Source organism: Pristis pectinata, chromosome 4 (assembly GCF_009764475.1).
Source record: "Pristis pectinata isolate sPriPec2 chromosome 4, sPriPec2.1.pri, whole genome shotgun sequence".
Lineage (NCBI taxonomy): Eukaryota > Metazoa > Chordata > Chondrichthyes > Rhinopristiformes > Pristidae > Pristis > Pristis pectinata.
In genome coordinates, this window is record NC_067408.1 from 76,670,850 (window position 1) to 76,691,215 (window position 20,366).

Here is a 20,366-nt window from a genome sequence, read left to right on the forward strand (position 1 = left end):
GAAAAAAAAAGTTTGAAAATCACATACAACATACAATACAATTTCCAGTAGCTTCTCCTGGTGGCTAAGGTTTCTTAGGACATTATTGCTTACCATTCCTGAATTTTATTCTAATTTGGATGGCGCAGCAAATCTTTGTTAACAAGCAATGCTACTTTGAAGAGAGTAAGTTCTTTCAGTTTAAAATTTAACCCCCATGAAATCTGTGTCTTAAAGTTAGTACTTTGGGTGTCCATTAACCATGATACTGGCAGATAGTTCATTGATCACTGAATTGTTCTACCTGCCCCCAATGGAGGAGATATCATCAACAGGTGTTTTTAACAGAGACACGAGAAATTCTGCAGATGCTGGAATCTGGATCAATACACAACAAGTGCTGGAGGAACTCAGCAGGTCAGGCAGCATCTATAGAGGGAAACAAACAGTCAACATTTCGGGCCAAGGCCCTTCATCAGGACTGGAAAGGAAGAGGGTAGAAGCCGGAATAAGAAGTTGGGGGGAGGGGGAGGAGCACATGCAGGCAGGTGATGGGTGAGTCCAGGTGAGAGGGGAAGGTAGGTGGTGGGGGAGGGGGAGAATATGTAATAAGCTGAGAGGTGATAGGTAGAAGAGGCAAAGGGCTGAAGAAGAAGGAATCCAGTAGGAGGGGGCAGTGGACCATGGAATAAAGGATGAAGGAGGGGAGGAGAGGAGATGGGCAGGTCATCAAGGCAGAGGAATGGAGCCACAGGAATAAGGGAAGATAAAGAAGTCGGGGGAGGGGGGTGGAGAAGAAAATGGGGAGGGGTTACCGGGAGTTAGAGAAATCGATGTTGAGGCCATCAAATTGAAGACTCCCAAGGCGGAATATCAGCTTGTTCCTCCAAGGTGCTTTTAACATTCTTGTTCCAGCCAGCTCTTTAAGTGAAAAGGATTTTAACGTACTTCCTGCTGCTGGATGTTGATCTCATTAATGAAACACACATCAGAAGTTTGAATTTTACTTTGATAACCTTTCCTTGGAGAAGTGTTCTCTTTTAAATACAGATCAAAACTCAGCTTAACTACTGGAGATAACAACGGACTGTGGGAAATCTTCAATATGTTAGGCAGTATTTGTGAAGTGAGAAACTGAGTTTACATTTCAAGCTGGCAAATTTTTGCCAGGGCTGAGAAAAGTTGGAAATTAAACATGTGGGCAGTCTGTTGGTGGTGCTCGATGGACTAAGTCATAACTTGGCTTTGGTCCAAGCACTTTTCAATTTACCACTCTTTAATAAGTCTTTTACAATACTGGCACAAGTTTAATTTTGATTTTTAACTGCTAAAATGAATACCAGATCTAAAGCGTCAGCTAATGGTAAAGGTAATGGAGACCAACCTACTTTGGAAGCTATTTCTAATCTGGATAGAAAGTTTGACCGGAGCTTTGCCGAATTGAAGTCCATTTTACAGGACTTTGAAGAAAAACAAAATACTCTTATCCAGGAGAATGCCAAACAAATGCAACTAATTGCTGAACTCGACCAAGCTGGTAAAGAGAGAGATGCCAAACTTCATTCACTTGAAAAAGCTTTAATAACGACCAAGCAAAACCTGGAAAAGCAACAACAGAGGATCATTGACCTAGAAGGACGCAGCAGGAGGAAAAATTTAAGAATCATCAATTTTCCAGAAGACACCGAGACTGATAACCCTATAGAATTCTTTTCTAAACTTTTGGTCGATGTGTTTGGTTCCGATATGTTCCCTGCTGACCCCATTCTGGACAGAGCTCATAGAGCATTAAGATTCAAACCTGCTCCAGATCAAAAACCTCGGCCAGTAATTTTGAGGTTTCATCTTGTCAGCGTCAAGGAACTCTTGATTTGTACTGCTCGTCGACGTGGAATGATTCAATTTAAACAATGGAAGTTTCGAATAGTTGAAGATTATGCCCCAGAAGTTATGAAAGAAAGGCTGACCTACAAACCAATTATGGCTCGTCTCTATCAAAGCAATTATCATCCTGCATTATTATTCCCAGCAAGGTTGCGAATTACACTGCCTGATAAATCTCGTAAATGGTTTAAATCTATTCAAGAAGCCGAACAATTTCTTTTGAACTAGCTTTTAATTTTAAAAGCTAAGAAATGCAGAAGAGATACAGTGTTTTTCCTTTGATTTACGACTTACTCGCTTTATTATCTTATTAATTTTTAGATTTAAACCTCTCTTTTTTCTTCTTTTAATATGTTTAATGTTTTGTTTTTATTATAATTAAGAATTTAACCAATGACTGATGGTTTGCTTTCTTTCTGAAATAATTATTAAACTGTATTCTTTAAATGTTGACTGTTAATGCCCTTTGGCTCTGTTTGAATTCCACAACTTTGTTGTTATTTCGATATTTCTGTTTGGGTTATCTTGTTCATTCTTAGTCTAAACATGAGTGGTTTATATATTTGTTAATTTGGACTACCGCCACCAATAGAATTGGGGTTAATTCAATTAGAGGGTAGCTTTCTGGCTGTCTATTGGCCAGTTTTCGGGCTGTTGGGGGAGGTGGGTGGGGCTGTTTTTAGGTTTTTATTCTTATGGGCTAAACTACAAATTTTTCTAAATTGTCATCATATCCGCTTCCTCTTTGAACTTTGTTACTTCTTCCTGTTGGTAAGATCCGTATATACCAAGATTAACCCTTTACATACCATATGTTTTTTAATCTGTTAAAATGGATAAGACTATTAATTTTATTTCATGGAATGTTAACGGCTTAAACAATTTGCTTAAGCGCAAGAAGATCTTTAAAGTTTTTCATAGATTAAATGCTCAGATCATTTTTGCTCAGGAGACTCACATCAGGAAGAAAGATAATCAACGTTTTTTTAGATTTTGGAGGAGTCAACAGTTCCATTCAAATTCACAAGCAAAGGTGAAAGGAGTTTCTATTTTTATAGACTCCTCAATTTCATTTGTCCATCATGAGACAATATCAGACCCAAATGGTAGATTTTTATTAATTACTGGTCCACTTCATAATAAAAAAGTTGTTATGGTTAATGTTTATGCACCCAATGTAGATAACCCTGAATTTTTTGAACATTTGTTTGCATCATTTCCTCATTTAAATGAATACACTGTGATTGTGGGTGGAGATTTTAACTGCTGTCCAAACCCTTCAATGGATAGATCTGTGTCAAATCCTACACTTCCAAACAAATCCGCTGTCTTTATTAATTCCTTTTTAGTTGAATCTGGAATTTTAGATGTTTGGAGATTTCTACACCCATTTGATAAAGAATTTTCATTCTTTTCTCATGTCTACCATAATTACTCGAGGATTGATTACTTTTTTATTGATGCTAGACTAGCTCCACTTACTATGGACTGCAAATAAGATGCAATTGCCATTTCTGATCATGCACCATTGAGATTATCAATTAAATTACCAGATCTATCCTTTGATGTCAGACAATGGCGATTTAACCCTTTGCTATTACGAGACTTAGATCTCGTCCAATTTATTAAAGAACAGATTTCATTTTTCTTTTTAACTAACTTTAGTGAAGAAATCTCCAGTGGGATAATATGGGATACGTTTAAAGCATACATCCGTGGTCAAGTTATTTCATATTCCGCTGGATTGAAAAAATGAACTAATAACGAAATATGTATATTGGCTGACAAGATTAAAGAAATTGATAAAACATATTCTGTTACTCCTAATCTGGAGCTTTTTAAAAAGAGAACAGAACTCCAACTACAACATAGTTTATTATTAACATCTTCAATTGAAAATCTACTACTTAAAATCAGAAGTCAATTTTATCTACATGGTGACAAATCTGGTAAATTATTGGCCAACCAATTGAAAGCTACTATATCTAAACGTCAGATTAATAAAATTCGTAAACCAGATGGTACCTACACGATAGATCAAGTTCAAATTAACAAATCCTTTCAAGAATTTTATTCTTCTTTATACCAATCAGAATCCCCTGAGGATCCTACTTTAATACATGAATTTTTAAGAGATTTGAAGACTCCCCAATTATCTTTAAATGAACGCTCTACATTAGATGCTCCCATTTTGGAGGAAGAAATAAAGAAAGTAACATTTTCAATGAATTCGGGTAAAGCACCCGGCCCTGACGGATATACAGCTGAATTTTTAAAATCCTTTTCTGATATTCTTGTTCCTGGGCTAGCCAAAATTTTTAAAGATGCCCTATCAGTGGGTAAACTACCACAATCTTTTTATGAAGCAACTATTTCTTTAATTCTTAAAAAGGATAAAGATCCCACTGATTGTGCATCTTGTAGACCTATTTCTTTATTAAATGTAGATTCCAGAATATTTTCCAAAATATTGGCCTTTAGATTGGAAAAGGTTCTCCCACAAATTATCTCTGAAGACCAGACAGGATTTATTCAGAACCGTTATCTACATTTTAATATTAGGAGATTAATGAATATTATACATACCCCTTCATCCCAAATTCCAGAATGTGTTGTTTCACTAGATGCTGAAAAGGCGTTTGACAGAGTCGAGTGGGAATATCTATTCAGTACACTTCAAAAATTTAATTTTAGTCCTAAATTTATATCTGTGATTAAAATGATTTATTATGTACCTATGGCTTCAATACTTACTAATAATCAAAGATCTCCTTTGTTTAGGCTTTTTCAAGGTACTAGACAAGGCTGCCCATTAAGCTATTTATTATTTGATATTGCTTTAGAACCTTTGGCTATTGCACTTTGGGATTCTTCAAATATATGTGGTATTACTCGTGGACAGAAGATTCATATGATATCTCTTTACGCAGACGACCTGTTACTTTATATTTTTAATCCGGAGGAATCTATCCCTGCAGTACTATCACTATTAGATCAGTTTAGTGTTTTTTCTGGCTATAGATTAAATCTTAATAAGAGCAAACTTTTTCCATTAAATATGCAAACCCCAATTTATAGCCAATTACCTTTTAGATTGGTAACTGACTATTTTATGTATTTAGGTGTTAAAATTACCAAGAGACATAAGGACTTATTTAAAGCTAATCTACTACCTTTAATTGACCATGTTAAACAATTATTTACTAAATGGTCCCCACTGCCTCTATCATTGGTAGGCCGAATTAATGCGGTTAAGATGAATATTTTACCAAAATTTTTATATTTATTTCAAGCGATTCCAACTTTTGTTCCGAAATCGTTTTTTGACACTATTGATTCTAAAATTCTTTCATATATTTGGCAGAATAAAAACCCAAAGTTAAGTAATAAGTATTTACAAAAACTAAAAAAAGATGGTGGTATGGCCTTGCCTAACTTTAGACCATATTATTGGGCAATCAATATTAGATATTTAATTTTTTGGATACAAGATTCAGATGCAATTCAACACCCCAGTTGGATACACCTTGAGTCCCAATCAGTACTTGAATTTTCATTAGTTTCTATTTTAGGAGCTCCACTCCCTTTTGCAATTACTAAATTAAGTAAACATATGATTAACCCAGTTGTTAAACATACAAAACGAATATGGTTTCAATTTCGTAAATTTTTAGATTGAATAAATGTAATCTATCAAATTTTTAAATTTTAAATTTAAATTTTTAAATTTTTTAAAATTTAAATTTTGTTTACCGCGTGGTAACAGGCCCTTCCGGCCCAATGAGTCCGCGCCGCCCATTTTAAACCCAAATTAACCTACCCGTACGTCTTTGCAAAGTGGGAGGAAACCGGAGCCCCCAGAGGAAACCCACGCAGACACGGGAGAACGTACAAACTCCTTACTGACAGCGACGGGAATGGAACCCCTATCGCTGGCGCTGTAATAGCGTTGCGCTAACCGCCAGTCCCATTCAATCTAATTATTTCTTTCATCCATCCAGAGTTGATTAAGCGTTTTCCATATGGAAAAGGAAGGGAATAGCATGTTTTCCTGATTTATTCATTGATAACTGTTTATCATCCTTTGAACAATTGTCTAACAAATACAATTTGCCTAGATCACACTTTTTTCGATATTTGCAGATTAGACATTTTTTAAAAGCTACTATACCCTCCTTTCTGACACCTTACAAAACTGAAATTACAGAAAAAATTTTCGGTTTTAATCCTTGTCAGAAGGGCTTGATAGCAATAACCTATGATTTAATTATGAAAATTAGTTCTGAACCACTGGACAAAATTAAAAATGAATGGGAAAGTGAACTCCAGACATCTATACCTACAGAGACTTGGAAGAAAATTCTTCATTTAGTTAATACATCTTCAATGTGTGCCAGACATTCTTTGATACAGTTTAAGGTAGTTCACAGGACCCATATGTGAAAAGATAAGCTAGCTCGTTTTTATCAACATATAAGTTCTATATGTGACAGATGTAAATCGAATGTGGCTTCTTTGACACATATGTTTTGGTCCTGTCCTCTTTTGGAAAAACATTGGAAAGATATTTTTAACATTATTTCAAATGTATTGAAGATTGATTTACAACCTCATCCTATCACTGCAATTTTTGGATTACCAAGGATAGAGTCTGGCCATCTATCTGCCTCCGCTAACCGTATGATTGCCTTTGTTACATTAATGGCCAAACAATCCATTTTGCTTAAATGGAAGGATCCAATACCTCCTACCACTTTTCAATGGTTCTCTCAAACTATATAATGTTTAAACTTGGAAAAAATTAGGAGGGGTACTGCTGATCCTTCGCTTAAATTTGAGGAAGTTTGGAGTCCATTTATTCAATATTTTCACATGATATAGATCCCCTTGTAATAACCTTTCAACTTAGAGGAATGGAGTTGATGACATAATATTGCTCTGTTTCTACTGAGAAATTTTAGTCCAGTTTTTTTTTTCTGTTTGTTTTTTTGAATTTTTTTTCCTTAGCTTAGTTTGGTTTGATATACTGTTTATAAATGTTCTTATTGTTTTGGGGATATTTTTTCTTTCTTTTATATTCTATAATAAATCTTTTTCTTTCCTTTCTTTTATATTGTATTCATTCACTAAGAGATCGTTGGATCTACAGATTTTTTTATATACCTTATTGTTTTTTATGATTATCCATGCCATGATTGTTCTCCCAATCTCTTTGTATTACATGTACAAACATTGATGTTATATATTAATCTGTATTAATTTGAAAACTAATAAAAAGATTGAAAAAGAAATTAAACATGTTTAAGCTGCAGAAAGGGGAGGGGTGGAATGATCATAGATGTCATGAGGTGGCCAAGAGAGACTGAATGAAATAAGCTGTTGTGGTGTGTTATTGACTGAAAGAGGGTGACAGAGGGTTGTTAATTGTAGATGATCTTCCTGAAAAAGATGCAAGTAGGAGATTAATAAAAACAGAGAATAGAAAAAGAAAAAAAGGAAAGAAATACTGGAACTTTGAATAACAGTGTATGTGAGAAGCACATCTGCAGGTGCTTGAAATTTAAAATAAAAACAGAGAATGCTGGAAATACTCAACAAGTCAAGTCACATCTGTGGAGAGAGAAAAAGTGAGGTGATAGTTCTGTTGGCATCCTTTCATCAGAGCTAGCCAGTTACAAATGGGAAAGGCAATTTATCTGAAATTTTTGATTTCACCATTAAGTGCTGAGTTGGAAGATGAAATGATGTTTCTTGAATTTAAGTCGGGCTTTGTTGAAACAGTGTGAGAATCCAAGAGAGAGAGATCAAAGTGGGAATCAGATGGAGGTTTGAAGTGATAGGCAACTGGAAACTCAAGATCACCCTTGTGGACTGATTGGAAGTGGTCACCCAATCTGTTTTTGCTTTTTCCAATGTTGAAGAGAGCACAATGTGAGTGCTAGATCAGTGGCACCAAAAATTTGAGACTGAGTTAAATTGTGAAACAATACATCTGGGACATCATGTTGCAGTTGTACAAAACATTGGTTAGACTGTGCTTCTAGTATTGTGTACAGTTCTGGTCACCCCACTTCAGGAAGATGTGGTAGCAATGGACAAAGTGCAGAAGAGATTCACTGGGATGTTGCCAGGAATGAAGGGCTGTAGATATACGGAGAGGTTGGATAGGCTAGGTTTATTCTTACTGAGACATAGGAGGCTAAAGAGTGACCTTTTGGACATTTATAAAATTATGAGGGGCATGGATAGGATAGATAGTCAGAATCTTCTCCCCAGAACTAGATGGCACAGGTTCAGGTGAAAGGGGAGAAATATAAAAGAGATCTGAGGGGTGAGTTTTTCCACACAGACGGTGGTGAATATCTGGAACATGCTGCCAGAGGAGGTGATGGAAGCAGATGCAATTACACTGTTTAAAAGGCATTTCGACAGGTAATTAGACAGGAAAGGCATTGAGGGAAACAGGCCGAATGCAGGCAAATGGGATTAGCGTAGATAGGCATCACAGTCGATATGGACAGAGTGGGCTGCAATGGCCTGTTTCTGTACTGTACGTTTCTATGATTCAATGAATACATAATGGAAATAATTACCCAATTAAAAATAATGCTCCAGTTGATAGAGAATCTATCACCTCTTGGTTTCAGGTATAATTTCATTTGTGGCTGAAGATGAAACTCTGCGACAGGACCAGCTGCCTGACTGCAGTAGCTCAGTGGAAAAGCCAGATGGTGAACAGCCAGTAACGAATGTGACATCGATGGCATGTGAAACAACTGGGGATACAAACTCTGGTCTGCTTTCATCAATTAGTAACTTAAAGCTGCTACATTCTACTTGACTTCTATTTTGACAAAATTATGCATGCTACATAACAGATTTCCTTTTGCAAGTGCTGTGGTTTCAAAGAAATTGTTGGGAAAACGTGTGGGTGTGACACTGTCTAGAAATGCAGAGGAACTTTTAACTCCTCCTGATTGGAGGCATGTTAAGCCCATTGAGTGTGAAAACCAAGTGCTCAAAGATTGTTTCATATAGTTTTGAAAATGAGTAAAATGAGGAACTGTTAGAAGAGTTGTGTTGTCACAGACACTTCAAATTTTGTTTTGATTGCTGAACCCCTGACCAGCTATGTTTCAAATACCATCAGGTTAATAATCAAGTCAGTATAACAAGCTTGAGTTGAAATTAAGTACACCCCCAGCTGACAGCTAACTAAATGAGGCTGTCTAACTTTTGATTTAGTATTAGAAAATAGTAATTAAATGCATAATTTAGTGGTGCATATGTGTTAAATTCATTTCCAAAACTGAGCTCTGTTGGCTTCAATTTCTATTTCAGTGTGTACAGATGACTCTATAAAATGGAAGCGTTTGCTGTAGGGGGCATTTTCTCCTCCTCATTCCATTAGTCATGTTGGCTGGAGTAGAACAAAAACTTATTGAAAGAGGCTTGTAGCACAATTAAAAAAAAATTAAATGTGAAGCAACACAATGTAATATAAAACTAAGCTAGTTAGAAAAGAAGCTCCCAAATTCAGCTAGTGGGCAATACTGAGAAATTTGTTCCCTTGTTTACACTGGATGTCCCTGAAATATGAAGAGCAATAGGATAGCCATTATTGTTAATTAATATCTCAAGTCTAACCAAATTAGTCCATCTAAATTAATAACCCATCTTTTGATAAATGTGTTGGAATATTAGACAGCTCTACAAGCCACCAAAAACTTTGAAATCCTGTTCCACATTTCCATATTACCATTGTTCCTGACAGTAGAAGATCCATAATGTCTGCAATCCCATTCCCTTACCAATTTTCCCCGTAATCTTTTCTGCAAATGAAAATAGATGTATTTTTATAATCTTCTGTGTCTGCTGGCACAAGAATGAACAAGTATTTCTTCAGAGCATGATATTTCATTCTTATCTTTTGAACTTGCCTTACTTGCAGTAATTGTAATTTTTCATACCACACTTTTCAACACGGAGTCACAGAGTCATACAGCATGGAAACAGGCCCTTCTTTGGCCTAACTGTTCCATGACAACCAAAATTGCCATCTAAGCTAGTCCTATTTGCCTGCCTTTGGCCCATATTCTTCTAAACCTTTGGCAGCTTCCTCTGGCAGCTCATTCCATATATGCACCATGATCTGGGTGAAAAAGTTGCCCCTCAGGTTCCCATTAAATCTTTTGCCTCTCCCCCTAATTCTATATCCTCTAGGTCTTGATTCCCCAACCCTGGGAAAAAGACTGTGTGCATTTTCCTTATCTATGCCCCTCATGATTTTACACAGCTGGTCTGTTCCTGTCTATTTTACTATAAATACAATCAGCAATAAAGATGCATGCATTTAATTATATGGTCACTTGAATGATTTCCTGAAGGGCTAATAGTAGGAATTGGCAACTCCACAAGTGGAAATAAAAAAGAGATTTTTAATTATATTACAGATCAAAATAGGTGACGTTTTTAAACTGGAGTGATTGTCACTCTGAATATAAGAATCTTCCAACTATGCTCTTCACAGCTACTTTTTATGGCCACCACAAAGTTATAATGAGATCATGTACATTCTTTGCAGAAACATGAAATCTTTCATTTACAAACATCTGCTTCTCCATCACAACATCCACTGCTCCCATTTTGAGAACGTTTCCCAATTCATTCTCCAAGGCTTTTCTCTATCTTGCCTTAAATAGGTTTAGCTTCCTTGAACAGAGCTAAGCATAAGAATATTGGAACAGCATTAAGCTGTGTAGCTCCTTCAACTTGTTCTGACTTAATAAAATCCACCTTTGTTTCATATCCTGTACTTTTGTTGGTTAACAAAATATACTGCATTTACTTGGTGTACTTACAATGACAGCACCACTCTAACCAGTCACCTCCACCACTAAGAAGGACAAGGGGCAGAGGCACATGGGAACACCATCATCTGAAAATACCTCTCCATGTTATATACCTTTCTAAAATGAATCACCATTCCTGAAACAGCACTATAAAAGTACCTTCACAATAAAACATACAGTCTAAGGAACAAATTGAATGATTTGCAGGGCAAGTTTAACTCAAAGACAAGAGCATGGTAACCACCACTGAAATATGACAGCAAGGAGATCAGAAGTGGGAACCATAGGTTATAATATCCACAGAAAGATAGGGAAAATGGTGGAGAAGGAGGAATAGCCTCGTGACTAAGGATGAACTGATTTCAGTGAAGAAGGGGATATAATGAAGAGAATGGAAGCAGATTACAGCCTGAAGGAGAAAAATTCAATTTGCCAGAAAAAACAGCCATGAAAGACGAAAGAGGTGAGGGATGACACAAACTTGAAAAAAGAGAATAGAAATTGCCAAAAATGCACATATCCTGACTACTGGAAAAGATACAAATGATGACAGTGCACCAGATTGTAAAAGCTATGAGTATGGATAGAAAACTTTCAAGAGATATCATTATCAACATGAAATATATTTACAAATCTATTTGGAATTCAAGGGTTGTGAGTAGCAATAGGTCTCCCTGGAAACTAAGAACAGAGATTTGTAAATGAAAATAAGGTTATTGGGGAATGTGTTCAAAAATTACTTTGTATTAGCACTTGCAGCAGAGGAAGAGAATGTTGTGTGGGATGTTCCAAGGAACCCTTTATTTCACTGGTGTTGGGGACTTGCGAACAGTAACAGAAACAAAATAACAGAAATGAAGAAACAAATGACATTAAATCCATAGGACTTGCCCGGGACTGCTCACAGTATTCCAAGTGTGATCTGATCAGGGCTATAAATAGTGTAAGCATTGTTTCTACATTCTTGTATTCCAACCCTTTATATATAACATTCCATATTTATGTATGACATTCCATATTTTCTGCACCCGTTCATGAATTTAATGATCTATTTGATGTATCTCTCCCCTGTTCTCCCACTTCCCCCACCCCACCCCACCCGCCCTGTCTCCCCATCCCACCACTCTTCCATTTTCAATACAATTTTTGAGTTTTTCACCGGTCAGAAATCTGTGTGTTCTATCTCTTTTGGCTTAAAAGCATTGAACTCATTTTTCTTACTTTGAAATTCATTTGCTGCAGTTTTATTCATTCAATTAACCTATTTGCAAAATTGTAATTTAATGCTTCTTTATGGTCTCTTTACAATGCTGTCTTTTTTCTATCTTCTTTAAATTTGGGTAAGTGGCTTTTGTAATCCTATTTTCTATCATTTATTAATACAGTGAGCAGTTGAGACCCCGACGTGGAACCTTGTTGTAAATTACAAGTCACATCATGTCAATTTGAGCACCTGCTCATGAACTGTAGATTCATCTCCTGCCACTCAAGTGATAACAAGATCAAAAATTTGCCTTGAATTCCATGTACCAACTTTAGCTAATAGTCTCTTATGAGAAAATTTATCAATGGTCTTATGAAAGCCTGTATGGGTATTCCCTATCGATTACTTCAGTCATTTACTCAAAAAAAATGAATTAAGTTCATCAGACCTTTACAATCCCATGTTGGCTCTCTCTGATGAACTGTAAAATTTCAAGACGTTCAGTTGCTCTGTCCTTAATTTTAGATCCCAGTAAGTTCCCCAAAACTTATATTAAATTAACTGGCCCATAATCCCTTGTTTTTTTCTCTCTCACTGTCGACCCACATTGAAAAGATCTATCAAAATCTGCAATATTGCCATATCTAGTAGTGAACCAGGGGGTGGCTTCATGGATGTTACCAATATAAACTATGTCAAAGTCTGTGTGTGAGAACAAAAGACTAAAACATTCACTACTTCCTTCAGTAGAAGGCTTGAGCGGGTGATCTTTCTTCACCTCACCCTGAGGTCCCCATTTTGGCAGATGCCTATTTTCAGTTTGATTGACCCAATTTCTCATCAAGAAATAGCTGAAAGCACGCAACATTTCAAAAACAAGGGGTCCCAACATTATCCCAATTTTGGTGCTGAAGACCTAATCCAGAAGTAGTTATATCTTTATCTTTATCCCAGGCATCCACTTGACAAAGTTTCCAGGTATATCCAATCTGTAAGAGAACGACAAATCTAACCTGACCATCACTACATACAGTGCAACAGTAAAAGAACAAGACCAACCACGTCTTCTCAAGTACATCTAGGGAGCAACCGGCCTAAAAATACTGTCCTTGAAATGGGCTGACAAAACTTCACTCCAAATTTTCTCAGTTGTAAAAACTGTGAGAGTAATTTTAAGAAAATATATTCTTCTAAAACCTTAAAACATGCTCATAAATCTTTATTAATGTTAAACCTGAATAATTAAAATAAAACAGGAACTCACTCTTTTGCTTCCTTCTTCATAGCCTTGCAAATCCCACTTAAATTAATGGGGTCAGACTAGGTCAGGATTTGAAAGGCCATCCCCCACATAATCGTCGAGGAATCTCAGCAAGGCATCCATGTGGAGGCCAGTGGCAGAAGGAACTTAAAATATTTGGGGTCTGAATATCTGTCATTAAGTTTGCAACCAATGCATTTGAGAGCATAGGTTCAGAAGTCATGGTCTTGCTTCCCTTTACTGGCAGCTCTGGGTCATTCAGTCACATTGTACCCTACTCTCATTTCTGTTCCAATTACCCAGCTTATTACAACCACCAAAATATGGAATGGAAAGTTTCCACTGCACCAATTATTTTGAGTTATGATTAATGTCTATATCATACATAAACACTTAAACACTTTTATGGTAATATCTTGTTGGTTTTGAATATCCAAAATTATGCATGGAATCTTTTGGAGTTTGCTTCAAATTTGTTGAAGAGAAATAGTGTTGATGGGATTAAAATACTATTTAAGAAAATACTTATTTTCATCTTTCAGCAACAGCAAAAAAGAGCAAATTATACAGAGTCTGGTTTTACTTGGAGATTAATACTATCCCAGCTCCACCTGAGCAGCGGCTTTGTGTAACCTGTGCTGTACAGGTAAGTGCAATATAAAGCTTATAATATAAAATCACTTTCAGTCTTGTGTAAAAAGGTACATACATGTGATATGAATATTGTGAATGTTGTTAGAATTCTGATAGTTCCTAGTCCAAATCAAAGTAATGTTCACTCAGTTACAATCAGATTCATTGATATGGTTTAGCACTTTGAATCAAGTGATCACATTAAGTTAACAATAACATTAAACTAAAATAAAATAAATACATAATGATCATGTTAACTAATTAAAAACATTAAACTGAACCAAAATAATTTTAAAAATGAACAGTTTCCTCTTTGTTTCCTTCTCAGCAGCCAAACAATATCCACTGAAATTAATGGGGTCAGACCTAATGTGTGTGCTGGGCAAGGGGATAATCATTTCATAGAGCAAAGTTCAAATATTTATTACCCAAGTATTTATTACACTAAAATTTATTACACTGAAATATAATTATATCCTCAAAATTATTCTCATGTGTCTTTAGAGCATAAATATTACCATATATTGGTATTACAATTTTACATATTTCTGCACTGCTATTATTGGTCTGTGCTTTGGTGAATACTGATGAACAAGGTCTCTACACATGATATGCCCACAAAAAACTTAAGGAAGTCTTGTGTTCACTGCAAATTTATTGTGCATATTTTGCAGTTGATTATCATATATTTACAGTATATGGTTGGTGGTAGATATTATGCTTCCTACTCATGTCAGTCTCTGAAAATGAAGTGGAAAATTATGCTGGACGTAGCACTGGCATTAGAAATTCAAATTCTACTTTTGCAAAATATTACTAAGTGACTCTGGCAATTAATTTGTCCGTTACAAAAAATATGAAAAATGCTATTTATAAAAGGAACAAACTCTCTTACTTATTTCTATGTGGGCAAGCAACTCATTATCTCTATTTAACCTAGTCTATTTAAGACAATAGTCAGATACAAAATGGTTGACTCTGCACATCCTGAGTGATCTAAAATATCAACTGGGCAACTTGTGGGAGGCAATAAAAAACAAATAACATTAACTTTTATAATGTTTGTGAATGTTATGCTCATTGAGATGATCAATTTTGGGATTTGCGTATTTTCTGCAGTACTGTGCAGAGTTGCCATCATTATCCTTTGCCGCTGAGTGTAACGCAGAGATTTCCAGCAAATGTATACAAATATAGAAATCCAGAAGTCATTGTCAGTGACTTGATGCTGCGAGGAAGGCGGTGTTCTGACATTGGACCTCATATTGCTGTTTCTAAAATTTGAAATATAATTTATTTTTTTTTCTGATTATAATATTTAAAAGACTGCTATACTGGTTGGCTCTGATTTTTCCCATGGGTTAATTTCCTGTTCTGTGTCCAGTGGTCACAGAGTTAAATAAGCAAACCATTGGCAAAATGGAGTCCTGGGGTCTAAGAGTGTGAGTGTATAAATAAATAACAAGATAAGAAAGTGGTAATTGGATGATGTGGTCTCTGGATAGGGTGGGGAAAGCCTTCTTTTACTTCTGGGACCACTCTCCTGGTTATCCCCAGCTGCAGGATATTCCATTCTTTGATATTTTCCTCTCCCTGTTAATTGACTAATGATCAAAAAATAACATGCAAATTCAGACATTTGAAATATTTTTTCATTTACTTATCAGACAAGAATTAATAACTTCTAGGTTCTATGGAAATTTGCTTCAAAATATTGCAGATTCTCTTAATCTTTAAGAAACTTTGATCAACAAATAATACGGAGGCACAGTGTTCTAATACTTTGGGAGATCTAGGCCAGATTTTCCTGAAGTAGGGAGTTCAGCAGCATGTCCTCTTCACTGGACTTGTTTGTGCATTAACTACCCATGAAGTTGATAGCTGAAAATGGTGCAGTGAGGATATTGAAGCATTTTGGACTTTTAATCAATTTGGCACTCTGGTCTTACCTCATACTGGAACCAGCTGAAATGGCCTATTTTAGAAATGAGTCAGATTGTGAGAACAATCAGATGAACATTCTGTTGTAAGTAATAAAATTTAAGGATTGATAAAGGAATAGATGGAGGACTATTTTGGTAGCATAAGGTTTCAAAATAAATTAGATTACAGGAGAATTGATAACTAAAGTTAGAGAAATAAGGATTGAGAAAAAAGGCAAAGGAGCAGAAAAGTAAGAAAAATATTAAAATTCTAAGGTTTTACTTTCTTTGTATTTTTAATATGAATATGTGCACTTTCCGGGTAAATAAAGTTGATGGCAATTATAAACAAATAGCAAGTTATTTAAAGGTTATTTCATCTATTAATTGCATGACATTATTATAGTAAATTTGATGTGCAATTGCAACAACTTCATAAAGTTCATGGGAAGTTAGGTTTCAGATGTCATTTTGCAAAGATAATAGCATAGATCTGCAAAGTGACCAAAAGCTATGCAAACCTTTGATGATTTACAATTCACTTGGTATCTTAAATTTCCTGTAAATTGTGAGAAATTCTACTTATTATAAAGAGTGTATTACGTTTTCAATAAAAAGTGGCAACAATATTCGTAAAATTGAGCATGTAATCCTGCTGATTTGGCACTCTAGTCTACCTTATACTGGAGCCAGCTGAAACAACCTATTGAAGAAGTGAGCAAGATTGTGAAGTTTTGTCTCTAGACTGTCCTGATAGACTTTTGGAATCTTGCGCTGCCTGAAGTCTTCTCAATTGCTTCTAAATGCCCCTGATGATAAGGGACATGTAAAAACAGTTGAAATGAATAAAAAAATTTAAATTATTAAAGAACTAAAAAATAATTCTTGAAAAACATTAAACTAATAACAATTAATTAAAAACATTAATAACAACTCAATACTCAATAATGGTTTGGACTGAGTTAATATCCAGCATTGTCTGTCACTGGAGTGCATGAAATTTAATATTTACTGTGTTTTGCCAGGTTCATATCCCAGAATTTCCTGGATTTTTCTCTCATACTCAAGTGCTCTTAACTTGGATTGGGTTTGCTAGAAGGAGCTCATTTTTAATTAATGTTGAGTAAATAACATATAGATTCAGATCTTTAAGTTGGTAGTACTGTTGAAATGAGTTGCTTCATTGCTGACCTGATGACTGGATGTAGGAGAGCTTCATTTTCAGATGTAACCCTGAAGGTATGTTGACAAGATATGTAGCTAAACTGTGAGTGTTGCCATGGACAACATTCCAGTTGTCTGCTTAACTGGCTGTAAGTGCAATATATACTGACTGAAGAATAAGAATGTAAATGAGAATAAAAGGTTACCACCTTCAGGATGTTTACAAAAATGAAACAAGTTTCACTATTAATTATGCTACTGGGTAATTGCACCTTCAATAATTTCCATTTCATTTACATACAAAAATTGTTGCTAATTACACATTAGGTAAGCAAAATAATTTCCTTATGAAAAAGGGAAGTGTGAATTCTGCCTGATTTTTTTCGTTCCCAATCACCTTTGAAACCATTGGAAAAATTAACAAAACTGACTGATTATTTATGTGTTACCTTTTTCTCCAGCTAAAACAAATGAACATGTAATTGAATTATCTGTGGGTTTGAATCTAGTTGATCAGGTTGGTTAGCACTCTTGCTCCGTGAGTTGAAAGAGCACAGTGAACAGAACAGCTCTACCTGCTATAGAAGGTTATCCTTGTTCTGCTTGGCCTTTAACCTCTGCTCAAGTTGATGCTACATACTCACTCCCACTCAGTCTTCAACAAATCATATTCATTCCCTTCTAACTACATCAATCAAGACTTAAGTTATTCACTTGTATTTTATCATTGTCTGGCCATGTGCCTTCTGAAAGTCTCCTCAGTTCTTCCATCATTCTCTTTTGTAGAGTATCACTTTTACTCTCTACTATGTGGGCAATCCTCTTCAGCAAGTCAACTCTAAAGTTCAGGTAATTGACTCTTATTCTTCATGAATTGCATTTTTCACCAAGTAGAGTGCATGTTTATTCCTTCATCTTCAATCTCCCCAGCTTTTACCAAACATGATGCAGAAATCCTCCTTATTGTTTACTGTCTGGATCTCCTCCATCATGCATATTTTCAAGGGACAGCAAGAAATCATTGGACACAGTAGAGCTATAGCTGATCCCAAATCAGTACCTCCAAACCTATTCCAGGATACCTTGCCTTTAACAAGAAAAGGGGAACTCTTACTGTGGTTCTTGCTAGCTTCTCTGACGCCTTGAATTTGAAGATGATTCTGTTCCATTTGGTTGAGAGCGACAGAGGCTATTGCCTATCTCTTCAATATGCCAGTTTCCAATCTTAAATATCTATGTGGTGCATGTTCATCTACTGTTCATTTGGAATCCACCTCTACTGTGGCCACAATCTCTACCCAGCATAATGACATGCTCACTGTCACTTTAACTTATTTGGTCTAACACTATTAGAGATATTTCCTTTGTTCTATCCATCTGTCCCCCACCTTCTCTGCAACTGAAAACTTACTTGTTTTTTCCCTTTCTTTAGAGTCTTGGACCTGAAACATTAACCATGTTTCTCTTTTCAGAGATGCTGCCTGAGCAGCTATATGTTTCAGCATTTTCTATTTTTATTTCAGATTTTCAGCATCTACAGTTCCTTTCGTTTTTACCAGCTACAAGTCTGGTAATTTCTTCCGAGGACTCATTAATTTGGGTTGTTTTGCCATGGCTTCTTCCAAACCATGTATAATCCCCACCAGTTCTTAATATTTCCACCATTGTGTTCTTCTCATCTTCCTGTTGAAACTTGTTTCCCCCCTGAAGAGAAAGGGGGGTTGAAGGTGGTACTGAAGAGCAGGGATATGGATGGTAGAGGGGAACTTAGTAAATCTGCTATCTCCTTTTTGAAGGACCAGAGCCTTCATTCACTCAGAACCAATATGTTAGAGATCTAAATAACAAATAAATTTTCAGCAAGTTTAGAATGTAACAATCTTTTTTCCCACATAACCTCAATTTCCTCCTTTACTATCGTCATTGCACTAACACTCAAGAAAGAGGATGTCTCTCTTGAGGTAAAACTTCCATATTCTTTTCTCAGTCATTTAACTACACCATTCTCATGAAATTCTCCTTATTTCCTCATTTTTAAGGATCATAATTAACATTTAAGACACATCAGTCTTATATTTGTAATAAAGGCCTTTGTATTTCCTTTGCAATAAGGGGCATTGGATTCTCAGACAATAATACATTTTAATTGATTTCTATGTGAAAATAATATAAAATTTCAGGTGACCTCAATGTGACATACAAATCAGGAACAAAATAAATTCCCGTAAATAGCTCCCAAAAATAAAACCATTTCTATATCTATACTGTAATGAAAGAGATTGGTAGTGGACATTTAATCTTATCACAATGTCCTTTGATTGGGTATTGAGCAAATTGCTATAATTGATGTAGATTAATTGCAAAATGCAAAAGTCAGTTCAGGTTTCTTTCCCTCGTGCGAGCAGAAATCTTACTTGATAGTTTCTCAGTGTTATGCTGCATATTATGTCAGCTTCACAGCTGGGTAGAACAAAATTTTGAAGGCGATGTAATGTGTATGCTGATTATTCTCTCATTTTTTGCCATATTCAGAATTCTTCTCAGCATGATGTTGGTGAAACCAGTGACATTACTGTATCTGTGCAATTGAATTTCATCACGTTAAAGGGCTGACAGTCATTATTTAAAGACTTTTCTGATCCTTCATCTGTACATTTGCAGAAGTTTTTCATGTAAATTTATTTCAGGTAAATATTGTAGGGCTGCAGGAAATAACTGTGGCTGCAAGATTGTTGGTCGTAAGAATAGGAATCTAAAATACTATAAAGTAAAGGAAAATTAGAACAAAAGAATAGAGACTCGTATTGGAGTGGCCTGGAAAGTCCAAGTGAACAAACCATGGAACCATATTTTTTTTGTGAGCAATATGGTGCAGAGTGAAGCAGGAACTGTGGAGGATTACATAGTATCTTTGACACAGGAACTGGCTTATCAACCCAATCAGTCCGTGCAGACACATATGGTTCACTTGAACCCCCTCTTGCCTTTCCTCATCTAAGTCTATAGGCATAATCCTCAATTCCCTTCTCCCTCATATGCTTTCCCAACATTCTCTAAAATCTATTCATATTATTTGCTTCAACTACTCTTTGTGGAAGAAAAATCCACATCCTTAACACTCTTTGGACAAAGGTGTTTTTTCTAAATTACCTGTTATATTTCTTGTTGACTGTTACATTGATGGTCTCTGGTTATGCTCTTCCCCACTTGTTGAAATGATGTCTCTGTATTGACTCTATCAAAACCCTTCATCATTTTAAAGGTTTTGATTTGGTCACCCCTCAACCTTGATTTTTCAAGAGACAAGAGACTAATATGTTCATCCTTTCCTGATACACATGGAGTCATACAGCACAGAAACAGGCTCTTTGGCCCAACTGATCCATCCTGACCAAGATGCCCACCTAAGTGAGTCCCATTTGCCTGGGTTTGACCCATATCCTTCTAAACATTTCTAATCCATGGAC

General features: G+C 35.8%; 1 protein-coding gene across 1 annotated transcript in view; it reads left to right on the forward strand.

The window, feature by feature from the left end:
* LOC127569658 (cilia- and flagella-associated protein 47-like) overlaps window positions 1–20,366 on the forward strand; it is a 401,309-nt gene that overhangs the window by 254,194 nt on the left and 126,749 nt on the right. The window contains 2 exon segments of the mRNA XM_052014458.1: window positions 8,511–8,657; window positions 13,723–13,826. Coding sequence (XP_051870418.1) covers window positions 8,511–8,657; window positions 13,723–13,826 — 251 coding nt within the window.